Source organism: Vigna angularis, chromosome 1 (assembly GCF_016808095.1).
Source record: "Vigna angularis cultivar LongXiaoDou No.4 chromosome 1, ASM1680809v1, whole genome shotgun sequence".
NCBI lineage: Eukaryota > Viridiplantae > Streptophyta > Magnoliopsida > Fabales > Fabaceae > Vigna > Vigna angularis.
The window spans coordinates 50,053,669-50,077,107 of NC_068970.1; the positions used below are offsets into that span (position 1 = coordinate 50,053,669).

The 23,439-nt window shown below is 33.9% G+C and overlaps 3 protein-coding genes across 10 annotated transcripts; 2 read left to right on the forward strand and 1 right to left on the reverse strand.

Annotated features, from left to right (window-relative positions):
- Nucleotides 1-78: 78 nt before the first annotated feature.
- Nucleotides 79-7,214, forward strand: LOC108345988 (guanosine nucleotide diphosphate dissociation inhibitor At5g09550). 3 transcript variants are annotated; one of them, XM_017584911.2, is made up of 13 exons: nucleotides 79-364; nucleotides 2,943-3,005; nucleotides 3,079-3,162; nucleotides 3,491-3,598; nucleotides 3,726-3,898; nucleotides 4,056-4,167; nucleotides 4,378-4,458; nucleotides 4,534-4,596; nucleotides 5,061-5,162; nucleotides 5,278-5,402; nucleotides 5,804-6,014; nucleotides 6,415-6,489; nucleotides 6,992-7,214. In XM_017584911.2, the coding sequence occupies exons 1-13, from the start codon at nucleotides 278-280 to the stop codon at nucleotides 7,043-7,045; spliced, it is 1,338 nt and encodes a 445-aa protein (XP_017440400.1). In that variant the 5' UTR covers nucleotides 79-277; the 3' UTR covers nucleotides 7,046-7,214. The 3 variants fall into 3 exon arrangements, with proteins under 3 accessions (XP_017440400.1, XP_017440386.1, XP_017440409.1); XM_017584897.2 differs by having other exon boundaries at nucleotides 4,378-4,596; XM_017584920.2 differs by lacking the exon at nucleotides 6,415-6,489 and having other exon boundaries at nucleotides 4,378-4,596.
- Nucleotides 4,852-13,023, reverse strand: LOC108346015 (ycf20-like protein). 6 transcript variants are annotated; one of them, XR_008250526.1, is made up of 5 exons: nucleotides 12,665-12,933; nucleotides 9,164-9,386; nucleotides 8,071-8,566; nucleotides 6,714-6,769; nucleotides 4,852-5,520 (listed from the first exon to the last, which is right to left on the reverse strand). XR_008250526.1 is itself a non-coding variant. In XM_017584933.2 (4 exons), exons 3-4 carry the CDS (start codon nucleotides 9,343-9,345, stop codon nucleotides 8,122-8,124), a joined length of 627 nt encoding a protein of 208 aa, XP_017440422.1. In that variant the 5' UTR covers nucleotides 9,346-9,386; nucleotides 12,665-12,800; nucleotides 12,894-13,023; the 3' UTR covers nucleotides 7,922-8,121. The 6 variants fall into 6 exon arrangements, 3 of the variants coding, with proteins under 3 accessions (XP_017440422.1, XP_052736347.1, XP_017440431.1); XR_008250525.1 differs by lacking the exon at nucleotides 4,852-5,520 and adding an exon at nucleotides 5,841-5,974; XR_008250524.1 differs by lacking the exon at nucleotides 4,852-5,520 and adding an exon at nucleotides 5,841-5,974 and having other exon boundaries at nucleotides 6,714-7,034.
- A 7,818-nt stretch (nucleotides 13,024-20,841) lies between these two features.
- Nucleotides 20,842-22,971, forward strand: LOC108325218 (uncharacterized). Its single transcript, XM_017558250.2, has 4 exons — nucleotides 20,842-20,992; nucleotides 21,094-21,265; nucleotides 22,367-22,483; nucleotides 22,687-22,971. The coding sequence occupies exons 1-4, from the start codon at nucleotides 20,880-20,882 to the stop codon at nucleotides 22,816-22,818; spliced, it is 534 nt and encodes a 177-aa protein (XP_017413739.1). The 5' UTR covers nucleotides 20,842-20,879; the 3' UTR covers nucleotides 22,819-22,971.
- Nucleotides 22,972-23,439: the final 468 nt, after the last annotated feature.

A 23,439-nucleotide genomic window follows, 5' to 3' on the forward strand; every position in this document is an offset into this window, starting at 1 on the left:
ATGTTCAAATGATTGGGATTTAAATAAAAAAAATAAAATAAAATGGTTTGATAACAGAAAACACGTGTGTGCATTGTGAGAAGAGTTATTTTAGGGAGCGTTAGTCTCGTTACGTTGTGCTAAAGACGTGTTCTGCTTCAAATCTCTTTCACACACACAAATCCTTGTTCCTCTCATTTCCTTCCTCATCAAATTCAAAACCTCGTTTTGGTTTGCTGTTCTGTCAGAATTTCAGTTTCAATTTCAATTTCTCTGAAACTCAATCAATCGACATACTATGGATGAAGAGTACGATGTAATTGTGTTGGGCACAGGTCTCAAGGAATGCATCCTCAGTGGTCTTCTCTCTGTTGATGGCCTCAAGGTTCTTTTCTCAATTTCCCATTCTTCTTATGTTAATGTTTCATTCTAAAACCACATCGATCATTCTTTCACATTTTCTTTTCATTTCTTCCTATTTCTTCATATGTAAACACTTTTAAATATTCTTTCAAGGAACAATAAATTAATTACGTAAACTTATTTAAGACAATCAAGCTAATTAAGTAGCAAGAGGTGTATATCAAATAGGATATGATATATTTTTTAGGTTAAACATATTTTTTTCTTAATTTTAAGTTAAAATTAGAATTAACTTTTTTTGAAATTTTGATCTACTTTAATCACTGCGTTGATTTACTTACTTTAACTAAATTTTGTCAATAATGTAAATAAAATATTATCCTAAAACATCAAATAAATTTAATAAAATTTAGTTAAAAGAATTAATACATTTTTAAAGTTGAAAGATTAAATTAAATCAAAATTTTAAAAAGAAATTAATTTTGATTTTGATTAAAAATTAAGAAAATTAAAAACGTACTTAATTTTTAGCTAGAAATGTAAAATATAAAAATTCTTAAAGAATCTAATCTGGTTTATGACATAGTTTGGTGGGAGCATTTGTCTGTGTAATCACATAGTTAAAATTGACTGAGTTATTTATGTACTATTTATTAAAATGGATTTTTCATCATTTATAATTAATATATATATATATATATATATATATATATATATATATATATATATATATATATATATATATATATATTTACTTCTTTTTTTATAGACGATATCCTAAAGCCTCGATGGAAAAGTGATATAAAAAAGGAAAAATTATAAAAGAACTTTAAAAATGATGGTCAAATTTCCCTCGCTAAAAAAACAGTGCAATGGCCTATGTAGTCTTGTCTTTTCAAAGTGTGTCATATGTTGAAGTAGAAACATGAATTCAAGACAAGCTTGACCTATGCCTGTCTACGACGAACAAACAGTGGCTAGGTTAATTTATAAATTCAATATCTGAAATTAGTTTAGTTACTTCATATAAATATTTATTTAATGTTTGTATTCTGTTCGCTTTTTAACTGAAAATTGAACCTATTTAATTTATTTAATAATTTTAGCTTGTCTATGCTTAATAACATGTTTCGGAATGTCTATATTTCCCATTTCAATTTTTTAAACAAAATAGACTGTTTAAAGAGTAAGTTTAATGTTTGAGACATCTGCTCAAATTTAATAAAGAAAACTTTGTTTTTCTATGAAAAATAAGTTGTTTTGAGGGATTTTAAAAATCGTGATTTATAATTACTTTTCAATAGCTTTTTGTTTTCTTGTTTCGGGACGTGTACCCACTTGTAATTTTATATAATTCAACTAGGTCTAATTACACTTTTGTGAGTTGGGTTTTACTTAATGCACTTAAATACAATTGGATTGTGTAACATGTTCAACGAATTTCAAACTTCACTTAAGTCAATCCAATTACATAATTAATATATAATATAAAAAATAACCATTTGTTTGATATTTTAGGCTTAATTATCTTTTAGTCGTATTATTTATTTATTTATTGTTTAATTAGATCCATTTATTGATAATAGATATAATCAAGTCCTTAAATTTTAAAATTGCAATAATGTGATTTCTATTATTCAATCAAATCGATCATTTTTTTTTCCAATTTAACAATGTACACCTTCAATACATTAAAATTGATGTTATTAATTTTATACTTTTGTTATCCATTGGTAATAAATTGCATTATGCATAAATTAAAACCACTAACATGGGTTGGTTAAATTGTTTATCGAGTAAAATGATGTCACATTTTTAGAATTTTAAAAATTGAGGGATTTAATCGAACTTTTTTATTAATATGTAGAATAAATTGAATAAAATGAGTAACACAATTAAGATTAGAATGTCATAAATTTTAACAAAAATATTTTTATATTTTATGATATGATTATTATATATATATATATATAATAAGTAATTTTAGCCTTATAATTATGAAAAAAATGATAAAATTTAGAGGTATTTTTTTTTATAAATAATTATTTTTTAAAATTATACAATCTAATGATTCACGCTTTTGATTCGATTGGATTGTTAAATAAATAAAATAAAATAAAATGAACTACATTTGATTCAATTAAATTTAATTAACTTCAAACAAAAATTAGATTAAACACGATCCTACCTAGACGGTCCTCCTAATTCCAAGCATATTACATTTTCTTATGTGGAAGTTGGTATTTTTATTACATTTTAACAAAATTATTTACTTTAATTTTTTTAACTTACTGAAAAAGTAACATTTGTTGTTATAATATAGATTATAAAATAATAAACTATACATATAATATAATTTTCGCCTGTTCCAAATCCAAACATAATGAATTAAGGCATAGGCTAATATCATGATTTCATCTATTTTGCTTGACTTAGCAGATGACAACAAAGTGGAAACATTTTATATTTTAGGTAATTTGTTATATATAAAAAAGGAGTATTTTAATTGAGACCAAGCTTAGACTATGTCTCCACTAAGAAAGTTGTTAAATAATTCTGAATTTTGAAAATTATAAGTCATTTGATTATGGTTGAATTAGGTGTTGCACATGGATAGAAATGACTACTATGGAGGAGCTTCTACATCTCTCAATCTTACACAGGTAACTTGTTTGATTAGTAATACAAATATCTCCTTTTCAGTTTTCTTACTAAAATCCATTTTCTGCCGTTTAGCTATGGAAACGATTTAGGTCAGATGACAAGCCACCAGAGGACTTAGGTTCCAGCAGAGAATACAATGTTGATATGATACCTAAGGTAACTCACTGCTCTCATATTTATATGTATGTATGTACTTGTATGTCACATTTTGCAGTTGAAACATTGATGCATCTTGTTACTAGTATCTATGCATTGTGGACAAGCGACCTGTGCTAATTATGTGTTCATATTTCTTGGCTCTTGGAACTGTTGGGCAATGTAGATCAATTTCTTCTGTTATTTCCTTTTTGAGCATAAATTAATGTGGAAAAGCAAAGCAACTTGCTTTGAGTTCTCTCTCATCATGCATGAAATGGATCTTGTAGAGTTATCATTTCTGTTTATTTCTGAAACAAAAACCATCTTTTCATCTGTTTTTTTGTAGTTTATGATGGCGAATGGAGCTTTAGTCCGTGTTCTCATTCACACAGATGTTACAAAGTACTTGAACTTCAAAGCTGTAGATGGAAGCTTTGTGTATAATAAGGGAAAGGTAGGCAACATATTTATTTTCTCACGAGTTCTATGTTTCTTACTATGTTGCAAGCTTCAGATTTCACCAAACCTATTGCAGTTTGACAAATATCTTACGACAGAATTTCTGAATTTATTTATTCTAGATATACAAAGTCCCTGCAACAGATGTTGAAGCACTGAAATCGCCTTTAATGGGACTGTTTGAGAAGCGCCGTGCTCGGAAGTTCTTCATTTATGTCCAAGATTATGACCAGAATGATCCCAAATCTCACGAAGGACTAGATTTGAATCAAGTTACAGCAAGGCAGTTGATATCGTATGTATTTGATTCCTTTATTTTCCTCTGTATTACTTGATTTTTCATCCCTTAAAATCTTTCTTCAATCACATTAAGCATAAAACATGATTGTGATCTGCTTTAATACTTGAATAAATCTACCTTACTATATGTTTAATGGTTTCTCCAAATGTAGGAAATATGGACTGGAAGATGATACAATTGACTTCATAGGTCATGCCTTGGCACTTCATCGTGATGACAGCTACTTGGATGAGCCAGCCAAGGATTTTGTGGAGAGAGTTAAGGTACTGATTGTGCTGATCAGAATCTATTATCATATATTTCGCTAGAGTAGTTGAAATTACTAATTGAGATCACGAGATTCCACAGGCTTCCTGTTTATCTCCTTCATGGAAATTTTGTCTTGTGCATTTTAATTTTATTACATTGATATTTTGCAGACATGGAGTCACTTCTTAAACTTTATCAGCATGTAATATGTGTTTTCTGTACAGATTTATGCAGAGTCCCTAGCACGCTTTCAAGGAGGTTCACCTTACATATATCCACTATATGGACTGGGAGAGTTGCCTCAGGTTCTCCATATCTATTTCCATTTTAATCTTGGTAAACTACAGGCACTAAACTTTGGTTTCTTTGATTTCCTTAAGGCATTTGCACGTCTAAGTGCTGTGTACGGTGGAACTTACATGCTGAACAAACCAGAATGCAAGGTAAGTTACAGGAGAACCAATTGCTCTGTAATTACTTGTGAAATTTGTATCAAGAGAATTTATTTTAATTTTGAAGTTTATCTTGTCTGATACAGTTTTTTGGGAGTCATTTTAAAGAAGATAATTGTTCTTACTAGTCATTCTGTTGCCTTTCAGTTTTTGTAAATTGATCATTACTTTACTTTGTGTTGCTCAACTCCTGAAACCTGTTAAATAGAAGAATCCACAATATACAGAGCAAAATGTTATTCAATGCTCATCAAATATGGGTTAAGGAAACAAAAGTAGAAAGTACTTAATCACAAACATTATATTAAAAGAGAAAAATCAATTAGACTTACTTTTTAAGTAATTATAAGCCTCTATTAGAAGGTATACTAAATGCACCTTAACCAATATATGCAAAGGTACTCTCAAGTTCCTTTTTGTACATTTCTCCTCACATTTAATCTTGTGGTACACAGGTAGAATTTGACGAAAATGGGAAAGCCATCGGTGTGACTTCAGAAGGAGAAACAGCCAAATGCAAGAAAGTTGTTTGTGATCCATCATATCTATCTGATAAGGTTAGATTTCTATGATAACAAGAAATGTGAGCTACATGAATGTCCGAAGTCTGAAAACATGAATTGCAGCAAAGTGTGATCTCCTCCACTCCATTTGACACTATTCATTCATCAGGTTCAGAAGGTTGGAAGGGTTTCACGTGCAATATGTATTATGAGCCATCCTATTCCAGAAACCAATGACTCTCACTCAGCACAAGTCATTCTGCCACAGAAGCAGCTTGGTCGCAAGTCAGATATGTAGGTTTGCTTTGATCAACTGCGATGCTTTCATATTTTACCAAATATCCATGAAAAGAACAAACTATAAGAAAACACACAAGGGAACGGCCTTTTCCCAAAGAGGAGTTCAGAAATCCTGCAAAAATTTGTGTCATTCCCTCTTTAAAAAGGTCATATTCAGGTTCTTGAAGAAGAAAAGAATAGAAATCCTTGTAGAATCAAACTTGGCTCACTATAAATACCCGTCTGTTGACTTTTGTAATCACAGAAAGTATTTGTAACTGACAGATATTGTTGTTATACAGCAAAGTATGTTATAAAATGGAAAATTCAATTCAAATTTCCATTTTAAAAATTATAAAAGCAAAAGAAAAAAAAATGTTATTGGCAATGTTTGCTCATGTACGTCGTTATTGCAGGTATCTCTTCTGCTGCTCTTATGCTCATAATGTAGCACCCAAAGGAAAATTTATTGCTTTTGTTACAACAGAAGCAGAGACTGACCAACCAGAGGTGGAATTGAAGCCTGGTATTGACCTTCTTGGACCTGTAGATGAGATATTCTATGACATGTATGACAGGTTTGAACCCTGCAATGATCATGAGGCTGATGGTTGTTTCATCTCTACTGTAAGTATCGAGTAGAATCTCTCACAAGCATGTTTTACTTTCTTTAGTTGTTTCTTATTTCCAAACCATTGTGAACGGTACTTGATTGGGTTATCTAGAGCACATTCATACAAACACATACAAAGTAGCTTGTTTTATTTAACTTCGTAAAATATCCAAAGTCTATCACTAATGAATATGGCCAGAACGTGTTGTAAGAAACAAGAAACAAATATTAATTTGGTTTAAATAAAGCAATGAACATCACATGTTCTGTAAATTTACAATTAGAATCCTACGGTTTCCCCTGTTGTCCTTCATGATAAATACTTCTTTTTCAGCATATAAGATGGAATTTATTTCCTCGTTATTTTCATTTTCAAAAAACCAAGTGTAATGATCTGAAATTAAATCCTTGCAGAGCTATGATCCTACCACTCACTTTGAAACTACGGTTAAAGACGTGGTCGGGATGTACAGCAAAATCACTGGAAAGGTTTGTATCTTTTCACTTAAAATGGAATTTACATTACATATCTCATCACATACTATGACAATTACAGAGTTTGAGAACAAGAATTAAAAAAGAACTTGTATCTTTCATTTACACAAAAGCTTGTGCTTGAAATTTAACAATATTTCCTTTTTTTTTTACTTCTTACTTATGAAATTGCATTTTAAAACATAAAGCTAAATTATCACCATAATATAGAATGGTACCTGCACTTGTAGATTTGACCTAAAAAGCATGCGTAGCTGTGTTCCGATTTTCCAACCTACAAGCAAAATTTAGACCTACTTTGTTACCTCGTGTAACAGAATTTCTATACCTTTGAGAATCTGATAGAATGATTTACAGTATGATCTTGGTATTTCTGCCTCTGCATGCACCAAATGTAATGTTACATAAATAAAATATCATATTCAAGGGGAAAAGGTAATAAAGTCTGGATTTTTTTTCTTTTCCTGATCAGCATCACTTTTGTCTTTTGTTTCAGGTTCTTGATCTTTCTGTGGACTTGAGTGCCGCAAGTGCTGCAGCTGAAGATTGAGATTGCTTGAAGCTATATAAACATGCCCAAGTTTTGAAAGAGAAGCTTTATTCTTTTCTTTTTTTTTCAAATTTATCTTTTAGATGATTTAATGGGAACAAAACACATCCTTGTTCGTTTTCTCGATGGAATTTGTATGTCCCATGTGTGACAGCATTCTTTAATTCAGACGAGCTGTTTATTAGTCAATATAATTCTTTAAGATCATTTTCCTTCCATAGTTAATTCCATTTCTCAGAATATTTGCTTAAAATTATATGAATGTAACATGATAAAAATGACTATGATGTGATAATCTGTCTTGCAAGAAAACTAAGGATACTTAAGACATTTAACCCATATAAATTTTATACATCACGCTCATTTAAACAACTCGTAGATTATTCATTCATTTCAAATTGATGGCAAGACCTTTATTAACATAATGCTTTTGCACAAAAAATATTGTGCAATATATAGTGTAGTGATTATAACATTGGCAAAATCAGCACCTACTTTTCCCAAAATTCAATTTATCGTGTCCCCCTTTCATTATTTCTAGTTTTTGATCAGGTCACAAGTTCTTCACATTGCATACAACACCGAAAAAAGAAAAAGTAGAGCGACACCACCCAGCATTCATGATGATTACAAACACCACATCTTTTACTCTCGACTCGTTCAACACCGAAAAAAGAATATTTTTATATGAAAATATAAAACAAATTGAGATGAATCAAGTACAATAATTAGGTGTTAGATAGGTGTAGAAAGGTGTATGATTATATTTTTCCTAATTTAAATAGCTCTACACTGGGTGCAGGTAACTCCAGTGACTCATAGTTTCCTCTTAAACACAGCCAACAGGACAGATGTACATGCAAATGAATTCGGTGCTAAGAAAATAAAAGTTTCTCCTTCACACAGCACATGCAAAAGGGTGCACTGTGAAAAAAACTCATCAAGCAATCGTCATATATATTCACATGCTACAATTAGATGACTATTAAAGAACTAGAAGAGAAGTGCTATAAAAATTGACTTACCAGAGTTTGTGATATACAACAATAAATTGAAAAGAAAAGTCTTGTGGGCTTTTAGCTGCCTAACTTAAAAGCATCTACAAAGAGACCCAAACATATGCCAGCTTTCCAGAAGTTCACCATCACTAGAAAAGACTGCAACCTCCCGGGCCTTGCAGTGGCAGGCATTCTATATATTAGCATGCCAATTCCCTCAATTGCAGCCACCACAACACCAGCAACCAGAACATCCCAATCACCAGTTTGCCCAAGGATTGTAGCCAGTGCATTAGCCGTGTAGAAGCCCAAGAGTAGTAGGAATATTTTCAAGGGTAAGTTCTTTCTAGTTGAGTTCAGCTTTTCTAGAAGTTGTCTGCCACCTGCACTCAGTATCCTACCCAATCGAGTACCACCAAGATTGGAACTGCCTTCGTTGAGGCTTTGTTGGTCACCATTTCCAGACACTCCACCTGTGTTCAAGGCAAAAGCTATTTTCCACTCAGCTCTTCTTCCCAGGAAACTGAACCAGAGTAATGAAAGACAATTAATATTTGCATGGATAAAGATTATCCACTCCCTTAATAGTAAGATTCAGAGGTGCCCAAACTCTCCATGCTATTAGAATCATAAAGGCGTGCTTATTTCTAGCATCTTATAATGCAAAAAGAGAAAGTATCTTATAGGAAAGAAAAGACTAAGAAAAATATATGCACAAGGTTAGGTGAGAAAAAAGAATAGTATTCATGAGAAGGCTGCATGATATCTCCATTTTCAGGTTTTAAGATAAGAGTTGCTAACAAATAATATAAAAAGTATACATAACAGCAATAATCATTGCTCTTTTTCCCACTATGTGAAGTCAGCTACCACCTATACGAATCAGACGATGCTATTGTATTTTAATAAAAAGCAACTTTCCATAGAAGCCATTTAAATTTAAATCCCTTTCAAAGGTTTCCGTGGTCTTCCTCTACCTGTATTTTCTAGGCTATCCTTCATTTAATCAACTGTTCTAACAGAGGGCTCATTATTTTTTTTTACAACAAATAAATAATATGATGAAAAAATCACCATAATTTTAGATCAAGGGGCAAATTGTTAGAATAAGTTCAATTACCAGTTCTGAGCAAAAGGTGAAGACTTCATGCCAACTTTTAGAGTTAGCCCGGTAATATTTGGCTCACAAACACAACTGTGGATTCTGGAAGTTGCAAGGGATAGACATGAATTTTCGGAGCTTTCATTCTCTGTAAGTGATAATCTCCACTTCAGAATCGAAGATCCCACGTGACAAGCCATGCATTAAGAACTTATAGTGCTCCGAGGCTTCTAATCTGCACCTGTTCAAAATCTGAAGATGTTATACGCAGAGCTTCATATAATGTAACACCCATTAGAAATAAACATAAGTTAAACTTAAAACTATAATGTAATGAATGAGTTGTTAAGCATAATACTGAGGGGGCTGTAATTGGTAGTCAAACATTCAAATTCTATTCAAGGTGGTAATAGACAGGGCAATTGCATATAAAAAAAACATGTATGCAGATAATCACAGGACTTCTAGCTAGAGGGACCTAAGAATATCTTTACACTTGTTTAATTACTAAAATGCCACATTAATGTCAACCAAGAAGTCAAAACAACAAAGCAGCAAAACATATTCAAATGTGCAAAGGAAATAAAAAGAATGTTTAAGCCTCTTAGGCAAGCAAGTTAGTAATCTAAATTCTAAAAACATTTAAACATCATCGTCTCAGCTGCAATGTCAAGCATTGCATTCTGATCTTCCTCACTGTCAATGTTGTAGATTTGTTCCTCCTCCTCTTCCCTTTCAATTTCATCACCATACTTCTCTTCCTCTACTTCTAGCGCTAGTGCATAATTTCTTCTAATTGGCCTAGAACTAGAAACTGCCGCTGCATTCTTTGTGCTTGTATGTTGCCTACTGGATGTAATAAGCTCCCCAGCCTCAGTTGCAGCTGCTACAGTTCCGCAAGTTAAATCATCAAATACTATTTCTTCTTCTTGGACAGCTTCTTCTTCTTCTTTGATCATTTCTCAAAACAACCACTCATTACTCTCATCGACCTCATTCAAGACAATGGAATCCATCTGTTAGGCACCCAGAAATTGTGAGGAGAAAAACAAGACTGAAAAGAAGCACGGTCTGTAGGGTTGAAGCATGATCTGCCAAGTTGAAGCACAGTCTGTAGGTTGAAGCACGGTGGCTGGGTTGGAGCATGGTGTGCTGAGAATTGGCAGCGGGAGGGTGCATGTAACGGCAGATTGGAGCCGTGAATGAAGCGCGGTGGTTGCCAGAGGAAGACGGTCTCAATCGCAGTGATCATTGGAGGAAATGGATGCTCGATGACAGAGAAAAGGGGCACAAGTGGCTGCAGTTACTATTCATCCAAAAAAAAGAAAAAACCAAATCGATAGCCTAAACTATTGATACCACATAGAATTGTAGATATTCTGAATATATTGTGTGTCTAATCCAAAGCACACAAAATGTATTTATAGCATAGTACATAATCAATTATAATAAATACACCTAATAATTAGGAATCAATATCCTAATTTTCCAGATTATGTAACACTTAATTCCCTAGAAATCTATAATGGCTTATTAGATTCTAACATTATGCATGTCCAGACTTATGAACCTATTTTTTAATTGTTATGAACCCATTTTATAAATTATGTATGAGTTATTTTTATCATTTATATTACTTTTAATGATGCACCTATTTATGAATATAATATTTTATCTACTCATAACTCTTACAAGTCAAGTTATGATCCTCTCAAGTTATGAGTTTTCATTCCCTTTCCGATCCCCTTACGATCGTCGAGTTTTCAACATCGGTGATGGTGGCTAGAAAGGTTGGAGGTTGGTTGAATAAGTTGACTGGAAAATGGTGGTTGGCCAAATGAAGTAGTCACTACAAAGAAGAACTAAGTGTGCAGGTTTCATTCAATGTTGTAAGATTAGTAGCACTGGTGGAAGTGTCATCAGAATAATGACCAAAAAAATGGCCAAGAGTGTTGATGGTAATGTCATAAAAGTCCAGAGGCAATGGTGGTCTAGGTTTGAGGTAGAATGCAGGAGGGAGTGATTTGCAATTTGTAGAAGAGGGAAGTGAAAAATTGAAATAAAAAATGTGAGCATAGTTGTGAAAAAACGATATTGTTTCAAAGTTGTTTTAGGGGCCCCCTAGGTTAAAACCAAGTTGCATCAAAGACATCTGCATGATGGCATGATCACTCACAATTTGGGATGCAAAACATGTGCCACAACCACAACCAAGGACTGACACATCGCAACCTTCAGGTGCATAGAGTTGTCATTCCATTCTACACTAGCGGCATGAACACACTATTGATAACTATGAGGGTAGGGGAAGAGAGTTGTGTTAGGTTCCTCAACAATCAGCATAAAACTTGCCAAAAACCCCAATTATGGATCACTCATGATGGATTTCTACTAACACTAGGTTGCTACTTGAAAGTAATGCACTGTATAGCACAAATATAATGTTAAGTTAGCTAGTCACTGTATTGACGTCTAGATGTAGTGTTAAATGAACTAGGATCTTTACATTCTTCCATACTGCTTTAGGTAAATAAGCTGGTCTGGGAATGCTTGCTTAGGTTTGACAAGTAAAAACTAAATAGTGCTGGAGAAAGTGTTAATGAGATAGACAATACGCCGTTTAAACTTTTGTATGTCATTAAACTTATAGGAAAGAATGGAGTATGTATTACAATAGACGAGAATAGGAAGCAAAGTTTGGTGGATTGCAGCTGTATAACAGCCAAGATAATATCTTTAAAATTAATGTAAGACTGTCAATATCATTTTGCACCACAAATCCACAAGTAGGATCAAAAGCACTTTGAAATAAAGGTTTTGGGAGAATTTGGAGGGGTTGTTTCAAGGCATTCAACAAGAATCAGAAATTCTCATTGGCAGTGATCTACATGATGCTATCATCTTGCACTTTAATCATGTTAGCAGCAAAATTTAAGAGAACGAGTTTTGCAGTTTTCTACACTCAACAGAATATTTATGGCTGTACTTCAAGACTACTTGTGATAATTTTAGATTAGTAATATAATATGACTCTTGGTATAACGAGATGATAATGAGGAGTCATCGTTTTACCATGTGGTCGGGTTTCAAGTTAGCAATACCAATGTAAATTATATAGTTTTTTGAACTTCTAAGTATTGAAATTTCGAAGTCCATCACTGTATCCAAGTGATCTTAAGAAAACATTATCAGATACATCGAGAAGTTTGCATTTGCTTTTTTAGGCACAAATACAGGTTATGAAGATAAGCAGAAAAAAAAATCTCTAACACATAAGCAGTTCAGGATACCCAAGATTATAAACAATCCGAAAGCATTCAACAAACAAGTGAATAAAATAGAAAAGAAAACAGTAAGAAAATTTGAAAAAGCCAAAATGATACATAAAAACAAAGTTACCCTAAGAAGATCCTAAGGGGGTAACACCCTCCATTTAATTTAAAAGTGGCCACAAAAATCAAGAATAAGTATAGGAACAAGGTATTCCCTTATGCACTTTAAAACAAGCCGCAGCCTTACCTAAAACTCAGCCCACAGTTGCATACAAAATTAGCAGAAGCCAAAATTCTCAAGTTGCTAAACAACAACAAGAAAGTAGCCCTAATTGTTGGCAATTTCATGACCCCTGTGAATCCATCGACAATGGTTGAAGTTTCTGTTATGGTGCAAACAGAGTCATGGATTGTCAAAAAATGAAACATCAGTATCCAGAAACAGAATTTGAGTGAAATGTTAGTGTCAGTGTTACCTTCATCAAGAGAGAACGATGAAGGACAACCAAGAAACTCTTGCTACAGAAATGTAAACTGTTTATTATCTCTTTCTATTCCATGCCACTCACAATTCGGGTCAAATCGCTAACCCGAACGGGGTCCGGCAAACTCTAATTTACAATAAACCTTTTTCAGTAATGGTAAAAGGTTCAATTAATAAACCATATTTTTAATTCCTCATAATAAGGTTAGATAGTTTCATAGTCAGTTTATATTGCCACCCAATACCAGAAATTAAAAATATTTAATTTTGACTTTAAGACAAATATTTTACTCTTTTTTTCAACAATTTATTTAACTTTCTTATTATATTTTTATGTCAAAAGTATTTTAGATACATTTTGAAAGGTCACAACGAAAACTTAAGTAGCGCTTTTAAAACTAAAATATAAAGAATTGTTTATTTTTAATTCTATTATTTTCATATTTTATTCAATTTATACTTATTACTAATAGAAAAGGTCAATATGTCGTCTAGGCTTTGTTCTTTTGGGGTTAATTAGGGGAGATGATTTGGGTGGATTTAAGGGTAATTTTGTAGTTGTTTTTTTTAGTGGATTTGTGAATAATTGAGAGTGGATTTGGAAGTAAAGTTTGTGAGAATTAGTGTAGGATTTGATTGATGTGATAGATTTAAAAAATAGTTTAATTATTAAAAATGAAAGATTACCAAAATGCCCCTAGTTATAAATATAATATAAAATGTTATTTATTAATGTTATATTTAATTGTAAAAATGTTTATAAAGAGACAAAAAATATAAAGAATTTTTAAAATAAATATTTATAAATTATAAAAATTATAATGTAGTAATAGGTAACCAAAAAACCCAATACCCCTCCCCGTAACCAAAAAATCCAGTACCCCTCCCTGTAGCCAAAAAACCAATGTTCATGGTGGTATGTAACCGGCTACCACTTTCACGTAACCGATTACACAAGTGCACACAATCCTTCACACCACTGTAACCACATACCCAATGCATGTAACCGATTACGCCTTCCACTTTTTAAGAAGGTTTAATACCCAATTTTGTCCCCAGTTTGGTTCGGAAATCTCAATTTAGTCCCTTTTTATAAAACTAATTGTAATGGATCCTTACTTGTAATTATGTGAGTCAAATTAGTCCCTTCCGTTAAATATAGGCAAACGGAGTTAATGGGCTGATGATGTGGCAGTAGTCACTGATTAGGTGTTAACACGTAATTGAGATTGTGCTTACGTGGTGTTAGGGCACCTGATTTTAAAGTTAGGGCACCTAATTGGAAATTGGGGATAAAATGATTTGGGGGTGATTTGTTGCAGATTAGGGCATTTTGGTGTGTGCGAAAGAAGACAGAGGCAGTGATCGCGGGAACCATTAAGTTTAAGACAAAGCATTTGTCAGTGGACGACCATTCGTGGAGATCGTGTTGGTGGGGTAAATAACGAAAAGCGACTTTCGAATGTGCGTTTATGGTAGGTTTTGTTCTGTGTTTTGTTGCTTTCGGTGTGGTCCCCCCAGAACTTTTGATTTTTGTATGGTTTGTCTGTGTTGTGTACCCCATTGTCAGTGCATTTGCTTTGTTTATGTTGCGACATTGTCGTTGTGGTCCCCCTTGATAGTGTGTGGTACTGTGTTGTGGCATTTTCTTTATTTACTGTGATAAATGTGGTTTTGCTTTGTTTGAGTTGTTTATGGTCTGTACAGTGGTATGTTTATGCTTTGTTTTTTGGTTAGATATCATTTGGGTTAAGGGTTAAACATAGATTAACTGTGAACAATTTTTATATTAGATAATATGGCCAACTCAGACATTGAAGTCGTGTTTCACTATGGAGGGAAATTTGAGAATAATGGGACATTTGGATATCACTATGGTCAAACCACAACTTTAAAAATAGACCCTGATCGATGGAGTTATTTTGAAATATTAAGCATTCTAAAGGAGATGGGTTATAGGAATGTAAAGGACTTATGGTATTCATTGGGTCGTGGTCCTGTATTAGAAGATTGTTTGGAACCTTTATTAGATGACAAGGGTGCTTGTCATCTGATCAATATTGCTATGTTGAATGGTGAAGCTCACCTTTATGTTATACATAGGGTGTGTGAACCTGAGTATCTTCTGCAGTTGGAATACTTTTCTGAACCCCAAATTGGTAGACCTAGTGGTGAAGGAGAAGTTGAGAGAGAGAGTGTTGTTTTGGAAGTTGATAGACCTAGTGGTGAAGGAGAAGTTGAGAGAGAGAGTGCTGATTTGCAAGTTGATAGACCTAGTGGTGAAGGAGAAGTTGGGAGAGAGAGTGTTGAAAAGGAAGTTGAGATAGAGATTGGTGAAGCAGATGTTGAGGCAGTGGGTGAAGCAGAGGTTCAGACAGTAGCACCTGAGGTAGAACCTAAATCAGAAGTTGATCCACAAATGATAGAAGTTGAGGTTGATGTACAACCTGAGGTAGAACCTGATGTAGAGGCTATGGTAGAAGTTCAGCCAGAGGCAGTGATTGATGTACAACCTGAGGTAGAACCTGAATCAGAAGTAGCCCCAGAAATGATTGAAGTTGAGGTTGATGTAGTGGGTGATGTAGAGGATGTCGTAGAATTACAATCAGAGCCAGTGGAGGATGTTGGTGTGGAGGCACAGGTTGAGGTACAGGATGTTGGTGTGGAGGCACATCTTGAGGTACAGAGTGATTCAAATGCTGAGGGAAATAGTGTGAATGTAGACGTGCAGTCTGATGTGGAGGGGCAGGCAGAAGTAGAGGGTGAGGTAGAGGGTAATGGAGTAGAAGCTGATGAGTATGATGTTAGAAGTTGGAATGGGTCCGAAGAGGATGTATTGAGTGACCATGGAGATGAAGTGGGATTCGATATATTTGAAGCTACTAATGAAGTTGAATTTGGTGGACCTAGGGGTTTATCTGATAGCGATTGGGAATCCGACAGTTTGAACAGTGTTGTGGAAAGTGATAACACAGATGATGACAGGGATGACTATGGGGATTTTGGTGTTTTTTCAATGCCCAAAACTATGGAACAATATAAATGGGAAGTGGGCACGTACTTCAGTGACAAAAAAGATTTTATAGAAGCTATAAGATCGTATGGAGTAGAGAATGGTAGAAAATTAAAAGTTTATAAAAATGACAAAAGAAGAGTGCGTGTCAGATGTTGTGGGGCAAAAGGGAAATGTCCTTGGAATGCATATTGTGCATATAAGGCAGCTGAAAATACATGGCAGCTAAGGAAAATAGTAGACAACCACACTTGCAGTAGAGAATTTAACATCCGTTTAATGACTTCAAAATGGTTGAGTGGGAGGTTAGAGAAGACTATGAAAGACAATCCAAATATTAATCTGTATAACCTTCATAACAAAGTTTCTAAGAAGTGGAACATTGGTGTTTCTCGGTCCACAACCTGTAGGGCAAAAGCAATGGCTTTTAAACAAATAGAAGGTGATTTTAAAGAACAATATAGAAGAGTGTATGACTATGCCAATGAGTTGCTTCGGTCAAATCCTGGTTCAACTGTCAAAGTTCATGTTGAACCTAATGAGGACACTCCAATTTTCAAGAGACTATATGTGTGTTTGAATGCCTGTAAGGACAACTTCGTGTCATGTAGGAAGATTATAGGTTTGGATGGTTGTTTCTTAAAAGGGAAATTTGGAGGTGAGTTGTTAACTACAGTAGCAAGAGATGGGAATGACCAAATGTGTCCTTTGGCATATGCTGTTGTGGAGGTGGAGAATAAGGACAGTTGGAGTTGGTTTCTACATTTCCTCATTAATGATCTTGGTGGTGTGGAGATTTCTTCAACCATCACATTTATGTCAGATCAACAAAAAGTGAGTAACTTACTACCATTGGCATTTTTTTTTATCTTTTAAGCCTTCATGTCTTTTATTTTAACTTGTATACCTTCATGTCAATAGGGACTTTTACCAGCATTACAAGAACTTCTCCCTGGTGTGGAGCAAAGGTTTTGTGTTCGGCACATCTATGCTAATTTCAGGAAGAGGTTTCCTGGCCAGATTCTAAAACGTCTACTATGGAAGGCAGCAGCATCAACACACCCTCAAACATGGGAAGCGGTGATGAGAGAAGTTAAAGAGGTGAATCCAGACGCCTTTAAATACTTATTAGCCATTCCACCAAGGTATGTCAATCCACATGCCTTTAAAATTCATTGTTCCTATTAATTGTTCTTTGTTTTCATAGATGATATTTTGCACTTGTTATTTGTGTAAGTAGATTTTGGTCACGGTCAAGGTTTACAAGTAATGCTGTTTGTGACACCTTAGTGAATAATATGTCTGAAGCATTTAATAGTGTAATATTACATGCAAGAGGTAAGTCCATCATCACAATGATGGAAGACATTCGTCTGTACCTCATGAAGAGATGGGCAACAAATAGAAACAAAATAAGTACATATGAAGGTACTCTTTGTCCAAAGATTAAAAAAAGATTTGACAAGGAATTGCACTTGACTAAATACTGGATCCCTAGGTATGTTGACATCACTACATTACCATTTGACTTCTTTATGTATTCAATTTTGTACTATAAACAGTGATTTGTGTTTTAAAAATTTGCAGTTGGTTAGGACAAAAATTTTTTGAGGTCAGACACATTTCAATGATGAGTGACAAGTATGTGGTTGACATAGATAAACTGGAATGCAGTTGCAGAAAGTGGACTTGAACAGCTATCACATGCTGTCATGCACTAGTTGCCATGACATTTATCAACATCAATGGAGAAGACTACGTCCCACATTGGTTTACAAAGTCAACCTACCAAGAAACATACATTCCAATCATCTACCCTGTCAATGGTCCTCAGCTATGGGAAAAGACTTCTCAGCCTGATGTTTTGCCTCCAACTAAAAGAGTGTTGCCTGGTAGACCAAAAAAGAAGAGAAGGCTAGAGGCTTGGGAGCTAAAGAAGGATGACACACAACTCAAGCAAAATGGAACTCGTAAGAGATGTTCCATATGTAGACAGCTTGGTCATAAAAGAAATAGTTGTCCACAAGCTCCTCCAGCAAACCAAACTCAATATCAATCAACTGAGCAACCTGAAACCCAAGCTGAACAAAGTCAGCCAATTACTGGACCAAGTCAGCTTACTCAATGCGTTTTGGAACAAACTCAGCCATCTACAACACAAGTTTAAAAGTGATTTAGGACTGACAGTATGTTTAGGTTAAGTATGTTTAGCTTAAGTGATGGCTATTTTGTAATCACAGACATGTATTTTGTTAACTGTCAGACGTGCATTTGAAGTCCACTTTGTAATTCCAATGACAGATTTTGTTTTCTTTATGATGTAATTATGAATGGTGTTTGGACCTTTGGCATATCAATTTCAATGACAGATTTTGTTTGGATGTGCATTTCACAATTCCAATTTCTCATTATATTTTGATCACAGCTTCTGTTTTGATTATGATGTCATTATGAGTGGATTTGTTGGACAACTCCTTTTTTGATCACAGCTTCTGTTTTGATCACAGCTTCTGTTTTGGTGTTTGATCACAGCTTCTGTTACAGAACTCTTTTTTTGGATTAAAACAATGGACATATACTTCTTCCAATCACTGAAAGTCCCTTCTTATACAGAACTCTCTTTTTGGATTACAGAACTCTTTTTTTGGATTAAAACAATGCACATATCACTCCTCATTTTATTGCCAGTTACACACCACTTCCTCATTTTATTGCCAGTTACACACCACTTCCTCGTTTGATTGCCAGTTACACACCACTTCCTCATTTTATGTTGTATATATCAAACAAAATGTAAATTCAAACCATAATTTCAGATGCTTGAATTCAAATTTCACCTTCATTTCATAACATCATATTACAATTTGCCCAAAGTGCTCTTCACATAAACTATCTAATAGAACACATCATGGACTTTTAAACAAAATACATACAACAATAATGTTAATGAATCCCAGAAAACATATCATTGTTATTAACATCTTCTCCCTTTTCTGACATTCCCTAACACATTTCTCCAGGCTATTAATCTTCCTCCTTTGCCTTCCAATAGTACTAGCAGCATCATCTACGTAATCTTCATTAAGCCATTTAAAGAAATTGCATCCTTGAAGTTCTTCATTTCTTGTCCGCTGTTCAAAGTATCCAACCACAAAATTTTCATTAATAACTAAAAATAATTTATCACAAACATTAAACTACAAACCTTGTAGTTAGGGCAGCCCCATAATTGTTTCCCCTCGTTCTTAACTGTTTTTGCCACTCTCAACACAGCAGCCTCCCCACAATGGCATATTTGGCTTCCAACCAATCCTCTGGATGAACCACCACGAGAGCTCCCCCATGAGCAAGATGAACAACCGTGATTCGAAGACATTGCCAACCCCAAAGCGAGACAACCACTGAGAAGGAAGAAGAAGTCGTCAACCGCGAACCACCAGCAACTACTGACTTAAGCACAACCCGTAAAGAAGAACAACACAAATGCAAGATGATGAACAACAACACCCACAACTGCTCCGTGTTGGCAATGTACGTGAAGAACTCCAACTCCAGCTGCCCTAACTTTCTTTCTATTCAATGCACGTGAAGAACTCCAACTCCAGCTGCCCTAACTTTATCCCCAATTAAATATCCCCAATTAGGTGCCCTAACTTGAAAATCAGGTGCCCTAACACCACGTAAGCACAATCTCAATTACGTGTTGACACCTAATCAGTGACTACTGTCACATCATCAGCCCATTAACTCCGTTTGCCTATATTTAACGGAAGGGACTAATTTGACTCACATAATTACAAGTAAGGATCCATTACAATTAGTTTTATAAAAAGGGACTAAATTGAGATTTTCGAACCAAACTGGGGACTAAAGTGGGTATTAAACCTTTTAAGAAATAGGTCGAGGGCACACAGGATATTTCGCTCACAATCCGCACAAATCTCCTCCCATACGCGGGTGACCAAAAGTGCATGAATCCTGCAAATCTATCTTCGCTTATCTCTCGTAATCCTCTCAAACGAACAACCCAACGTTTTCAAATCATCGCTCTCTAGTTCGCATCAACAGTAAATTCCGTTCATGCGAACAGAGGCCTAATTTTTAAAATATATAATGAAATGATCATTTTTTTTTCATTTGATTAATAACTAAAATGGTTAAAAATAATTATTAATTTATGTATAATATAATTTACATCTAATACATAATTCATACCATAAATAGAATACAGTATTTGTTAACTTCTTTTTTAGTGCTATTTTTTAGTTAAACAACTTCATTGTTTAATAAATGAAAATAATTTATTTATTTACTTATGTATTAAAAATAAGTAATTAAGTATTCTTTATTATTTTAAAATACTAAAGAATTTATGTTTCTAAAAATAACGGTTACATAATTTTTTTAAACTATTCTTATAAAATTTTGTATATTTTTACATTATATTTTTTTTATATATAATTTTGTAAAATTATATATGTTTTAAATATAATAAAAATATGAATTAACGTATTCAGAAACCCGTATATTTTCGCCGGCAATTTATAAAACTAATTACTTTAATTCCAATTTAAGCTGGATTATATTATTGTACTTTAAAAGGAAATAAATAAATTATTGAAAATATCACATTATCATGTTATCAAAACTAAGGGACTTCGATAGAACATTTTATTAATGTAAAAAGAAGTAAATAAGTAATCCAAAAATAAAAATAAAAAGTATTAAAAACAAAACCAGAATTTGATTATTCATAAAAACAAAAACATATTTCACTGTAAATAGTGACAAAAAAAGTTAAATACTTTTTGAGTGATGAAATTGCACTAAAAACAAAATGTAAAAAATAAAAATTAGAAAAGAAAAACAAATTCCTAAATAAATAAAATGTTGATAATATGGTGTGAGTGGAAGAATATTTAAGAGCCAATAAGGCATGATCCATATAGAATAGGAAGCAGAAGCATGGAAGAGGTGGAGCAGGTCAAAGCAGAGGCATTGCAGATAATGGGAGTTTTTCAACTGCTTCCGAAGCTCGTCGTCTTCGATCTCGATTACACTCTTTGGCCTTTCTACTGGTTTATCTTCTTACTGCATCTTTATCATACCAAGTTGTTTCATAAATTTTTCAATCTTGTTTATTCTCCGAGTAAAAACCCATGTTCTTGTTTAATTTCAGTGAGTGCCGCTCGAAGCACGACACGCCTTATTTGTTTCCTCATTCTAGAGGCATTTTGCATGCGCTCAAACGCCAGAACGTTCATTCTGCAATTGCTTCCAAGTCACCAACTCCTGACATTGCAACCACGTATCTTGACAAGCTCGGCATCAGGTCAATGTTCGTCGCCGAGGTGTGTTGTTTTTCATTGCCTTTGTTTCATGTCCTGGTTCTGCCATTGCAAAGAGTGAAATTGAAGTGATGGTGATTTTCTTGTTGTTTCTGTTACAAAATCAGACGGCGACTTCTTGTGAAAGAAAGAATAAAATAAATTAAGGAAGTATGCTGCATCAAGGTTCTCTTGTTAGCAAAAATTAGATTATGTAGTTTAGCTGGTGTTGGAAGCTTAACCAGAAAGATAGATAAGTTTCAATTTATAAGTGATGTTTACTTTTTTTACTATTTTTTTCATGTTTGTTGGAGAAATTATTCAAATTGAGCTTCAATATATAAAAGGATTGATCTAGTCATTTACAAGAGGATGGCCATGTTGTAAGTTTCACATCCTAAAGATGAAGTAAGTCTATAATATAAGTGGGCAAAAACCTTCACATATTTTATAAAATTGAAATAGGTTTAAAATTCACTTATTACTTGATTATTGGATTACCGTAGAAGCAAATGACAATTTTTAGTTAAAATGCTTATCTAGCACATAGCATACAATAAAGCTTGAGCATAATCACACTCAACATAAGCGGTTCCTGTCTACTCAAAAGTATCAGAGAAACAACATCGAGATTATCCTCAACAGCCTCATTTTTATTTATTTTTTTATTTTGTCCTTTGTAGTAAGTATACTTTGAAACATGCGACAAACATAGAAGGAAAGTGAAGCGATATTAACCCTGTACCAAGACTTAATAGCCAGGTTGCTGTAGGAGAGATTTTTGGATTCAAGGCCAGCTTGAGCCTTCAGGAGGAAAACATTGTTAGATAGAGAGTTTGGTTAGGTTTATTTGTCAAATAATAATGTAAATATCTTAAGTTCAATGAAAACAGAAAGCTCGTGCAGAATTAAAAGATAAAAGTTCTTGAGTCTGATTTTCTGTAAGAATATGGGTGGTGAAAACTTATCGATCCTTTGGTTTTTTGGAATTGGAAATTAGAGATTTCAGACCTTGAATTCTGCGGATGAAATCCTTGTATACTCCTTAAGCCTTCCCTCTTATATGATAAATGTTTGTAACCAGATTCATGTCTTGACCGAATTTACTTCTTTCTCATTGTTAAGGAAATATTTTACAGCTGGACACACAAAACAGATCATTTTCAGAAAATTCATTTAAAGACTGGGATCCCCTATAACTCCATGCTATTCTTTGACGATGATAATAACAACATCCAAGAGGTAACAAAGTTTGCGTTTGCCAATTTTTTATTTCAATGAAGCTTGTTAAATTTTCTTACCGATAGTTGTTTTCACATTTTCAACTGGGTCTTTTATTTGACGGTTGGATCATACAGTGTTTTGTGTGAATTTACTATTCTTTGGTTGGAACAAGGATTATCGATTTGTTATATATGTAACATGATTTTTAGTAGTAATCGCAGATCTCAAAAATTGGAGTAACAAGTATTTTGGTTAGAAATGGGGTAAATCTTGAAGCATTTAGAAACGGCCTCGCAAAATTTTCTCAAAACGGGAATGCAGCAAAGAAGAACAAGCAGAAAAGGCCCAAGTAATACTCTCAACTAGGATGCTGAAATTGACTATCCTAATGAAATTTTTATCTGCGTTTATTCAGAAACACACATCGGTTGACGATTTCAAATATGTTATCTCTGTTACTCCCAATCCTCGATAGGAAATTGAAAGTATACTTGGAGCATTTTTAATATGAAATGTAAGTGTTTGTAACTGTATATCTAGTTGAGTAAAAAACTCTATGAGCAAGTGTTAGAGAATGAAGGGTTTATGAGAGAAAAAAGGGGAAACAGAAGATGTAACGGGAGAGGCCGTTAAGGGAGTTGGACTTAACTGTGAGACAGTTAAGTCAGTTGGGAATTAACTGCAAGACAGTTAAGGGGTTTTGGGGGAAAGAGGCCTATATAAGGACCTCTTTGTTGTATCAGACGGGTGGTTAGACATTTGTTGAATTGTGACCGGTCTTAGCACTGGTGAAGGAGGTTATGCTCCTGGAATGCTTTGTACAATAGTTTCCTTTCTGGTGAATACATATTCTTTTCTCATTCCTTATTCGGTGACTTGGGTTTTCGTGAGAGTAAGACTGCGCGTGTGTTAGAATTCCTACCAAAATCCCTAACAAAGTGGTCCGACCTGCCGGATCGCAATCGGAGAGAGAA

What these genes read in the sequence shown, in the direction of transcription:
- LOC108345988 (XM_017584897.2), top strand. Translation starts at nt 278, where the DNA reads ATGGATGAAGAGTACGATGTAATTGTGTTGGGCACAGGTCTCAAGGAA. An exon ending in TCTCTGTTGATGGCCTCAAG is followed by an intron (nt 365 to 2,942) that starts GTTCTTTTCTCA and finishes TGGTTGAATTAG; the next exon opens with GTGTTGCACATGGATAGAAA. An exon ending in CTTGGTCGCAAGTCAGATAT is followed by an intron (nt 5,403 to 5,803) that starts GTAGGTTTGCTT and finishes TCGTTATTGCAG; the next exon opens with GTATCTCTTCTGCTGCTCTT.
- LOC108325218 (XM_017558250.2), top strand. Translation starts at nt 20,880, where the DNA reads ATGGAAGAGGTGGAGCAGGTCAAAGCAGAGGCATTGCAGATAATGGGA. An exon ending in ACTCTTTGGCCTTTCTACTG is followed by an intron (nt 20,993 to 21,093) that starts GTTTATCTTCTT and finishes GTTTAATTTCAG; the next exon opens with TGAGTGCCGCTCGAAGCACG. An exon ending in ATAATAACAACATCCAAGAG is followed by an intron (nt 22,484 to 22,686) that starts GTAACAAAGTTT and finishes TAGTAATCGCAG; the next exon opens with ATCTCAAAAATTGGAGTAAC.
- LOC108346015 (XM_017584933.2), bottom strand. Translation starts at nt 9,345, where the DNA reads ATGGCTTGTCACGTGGGATCTTCGATTCTGAAGTGGAGATTATCACTT. An exon ending in TCACCTTTTGCTCAGAACTG is followed by an intron (nt 8,567 to 9,163) that starts GTAATTGAACTT and finishes ACTCTGGTTCAG; the next exon opens with TTTCCTGGGAAGAAGAGCTG.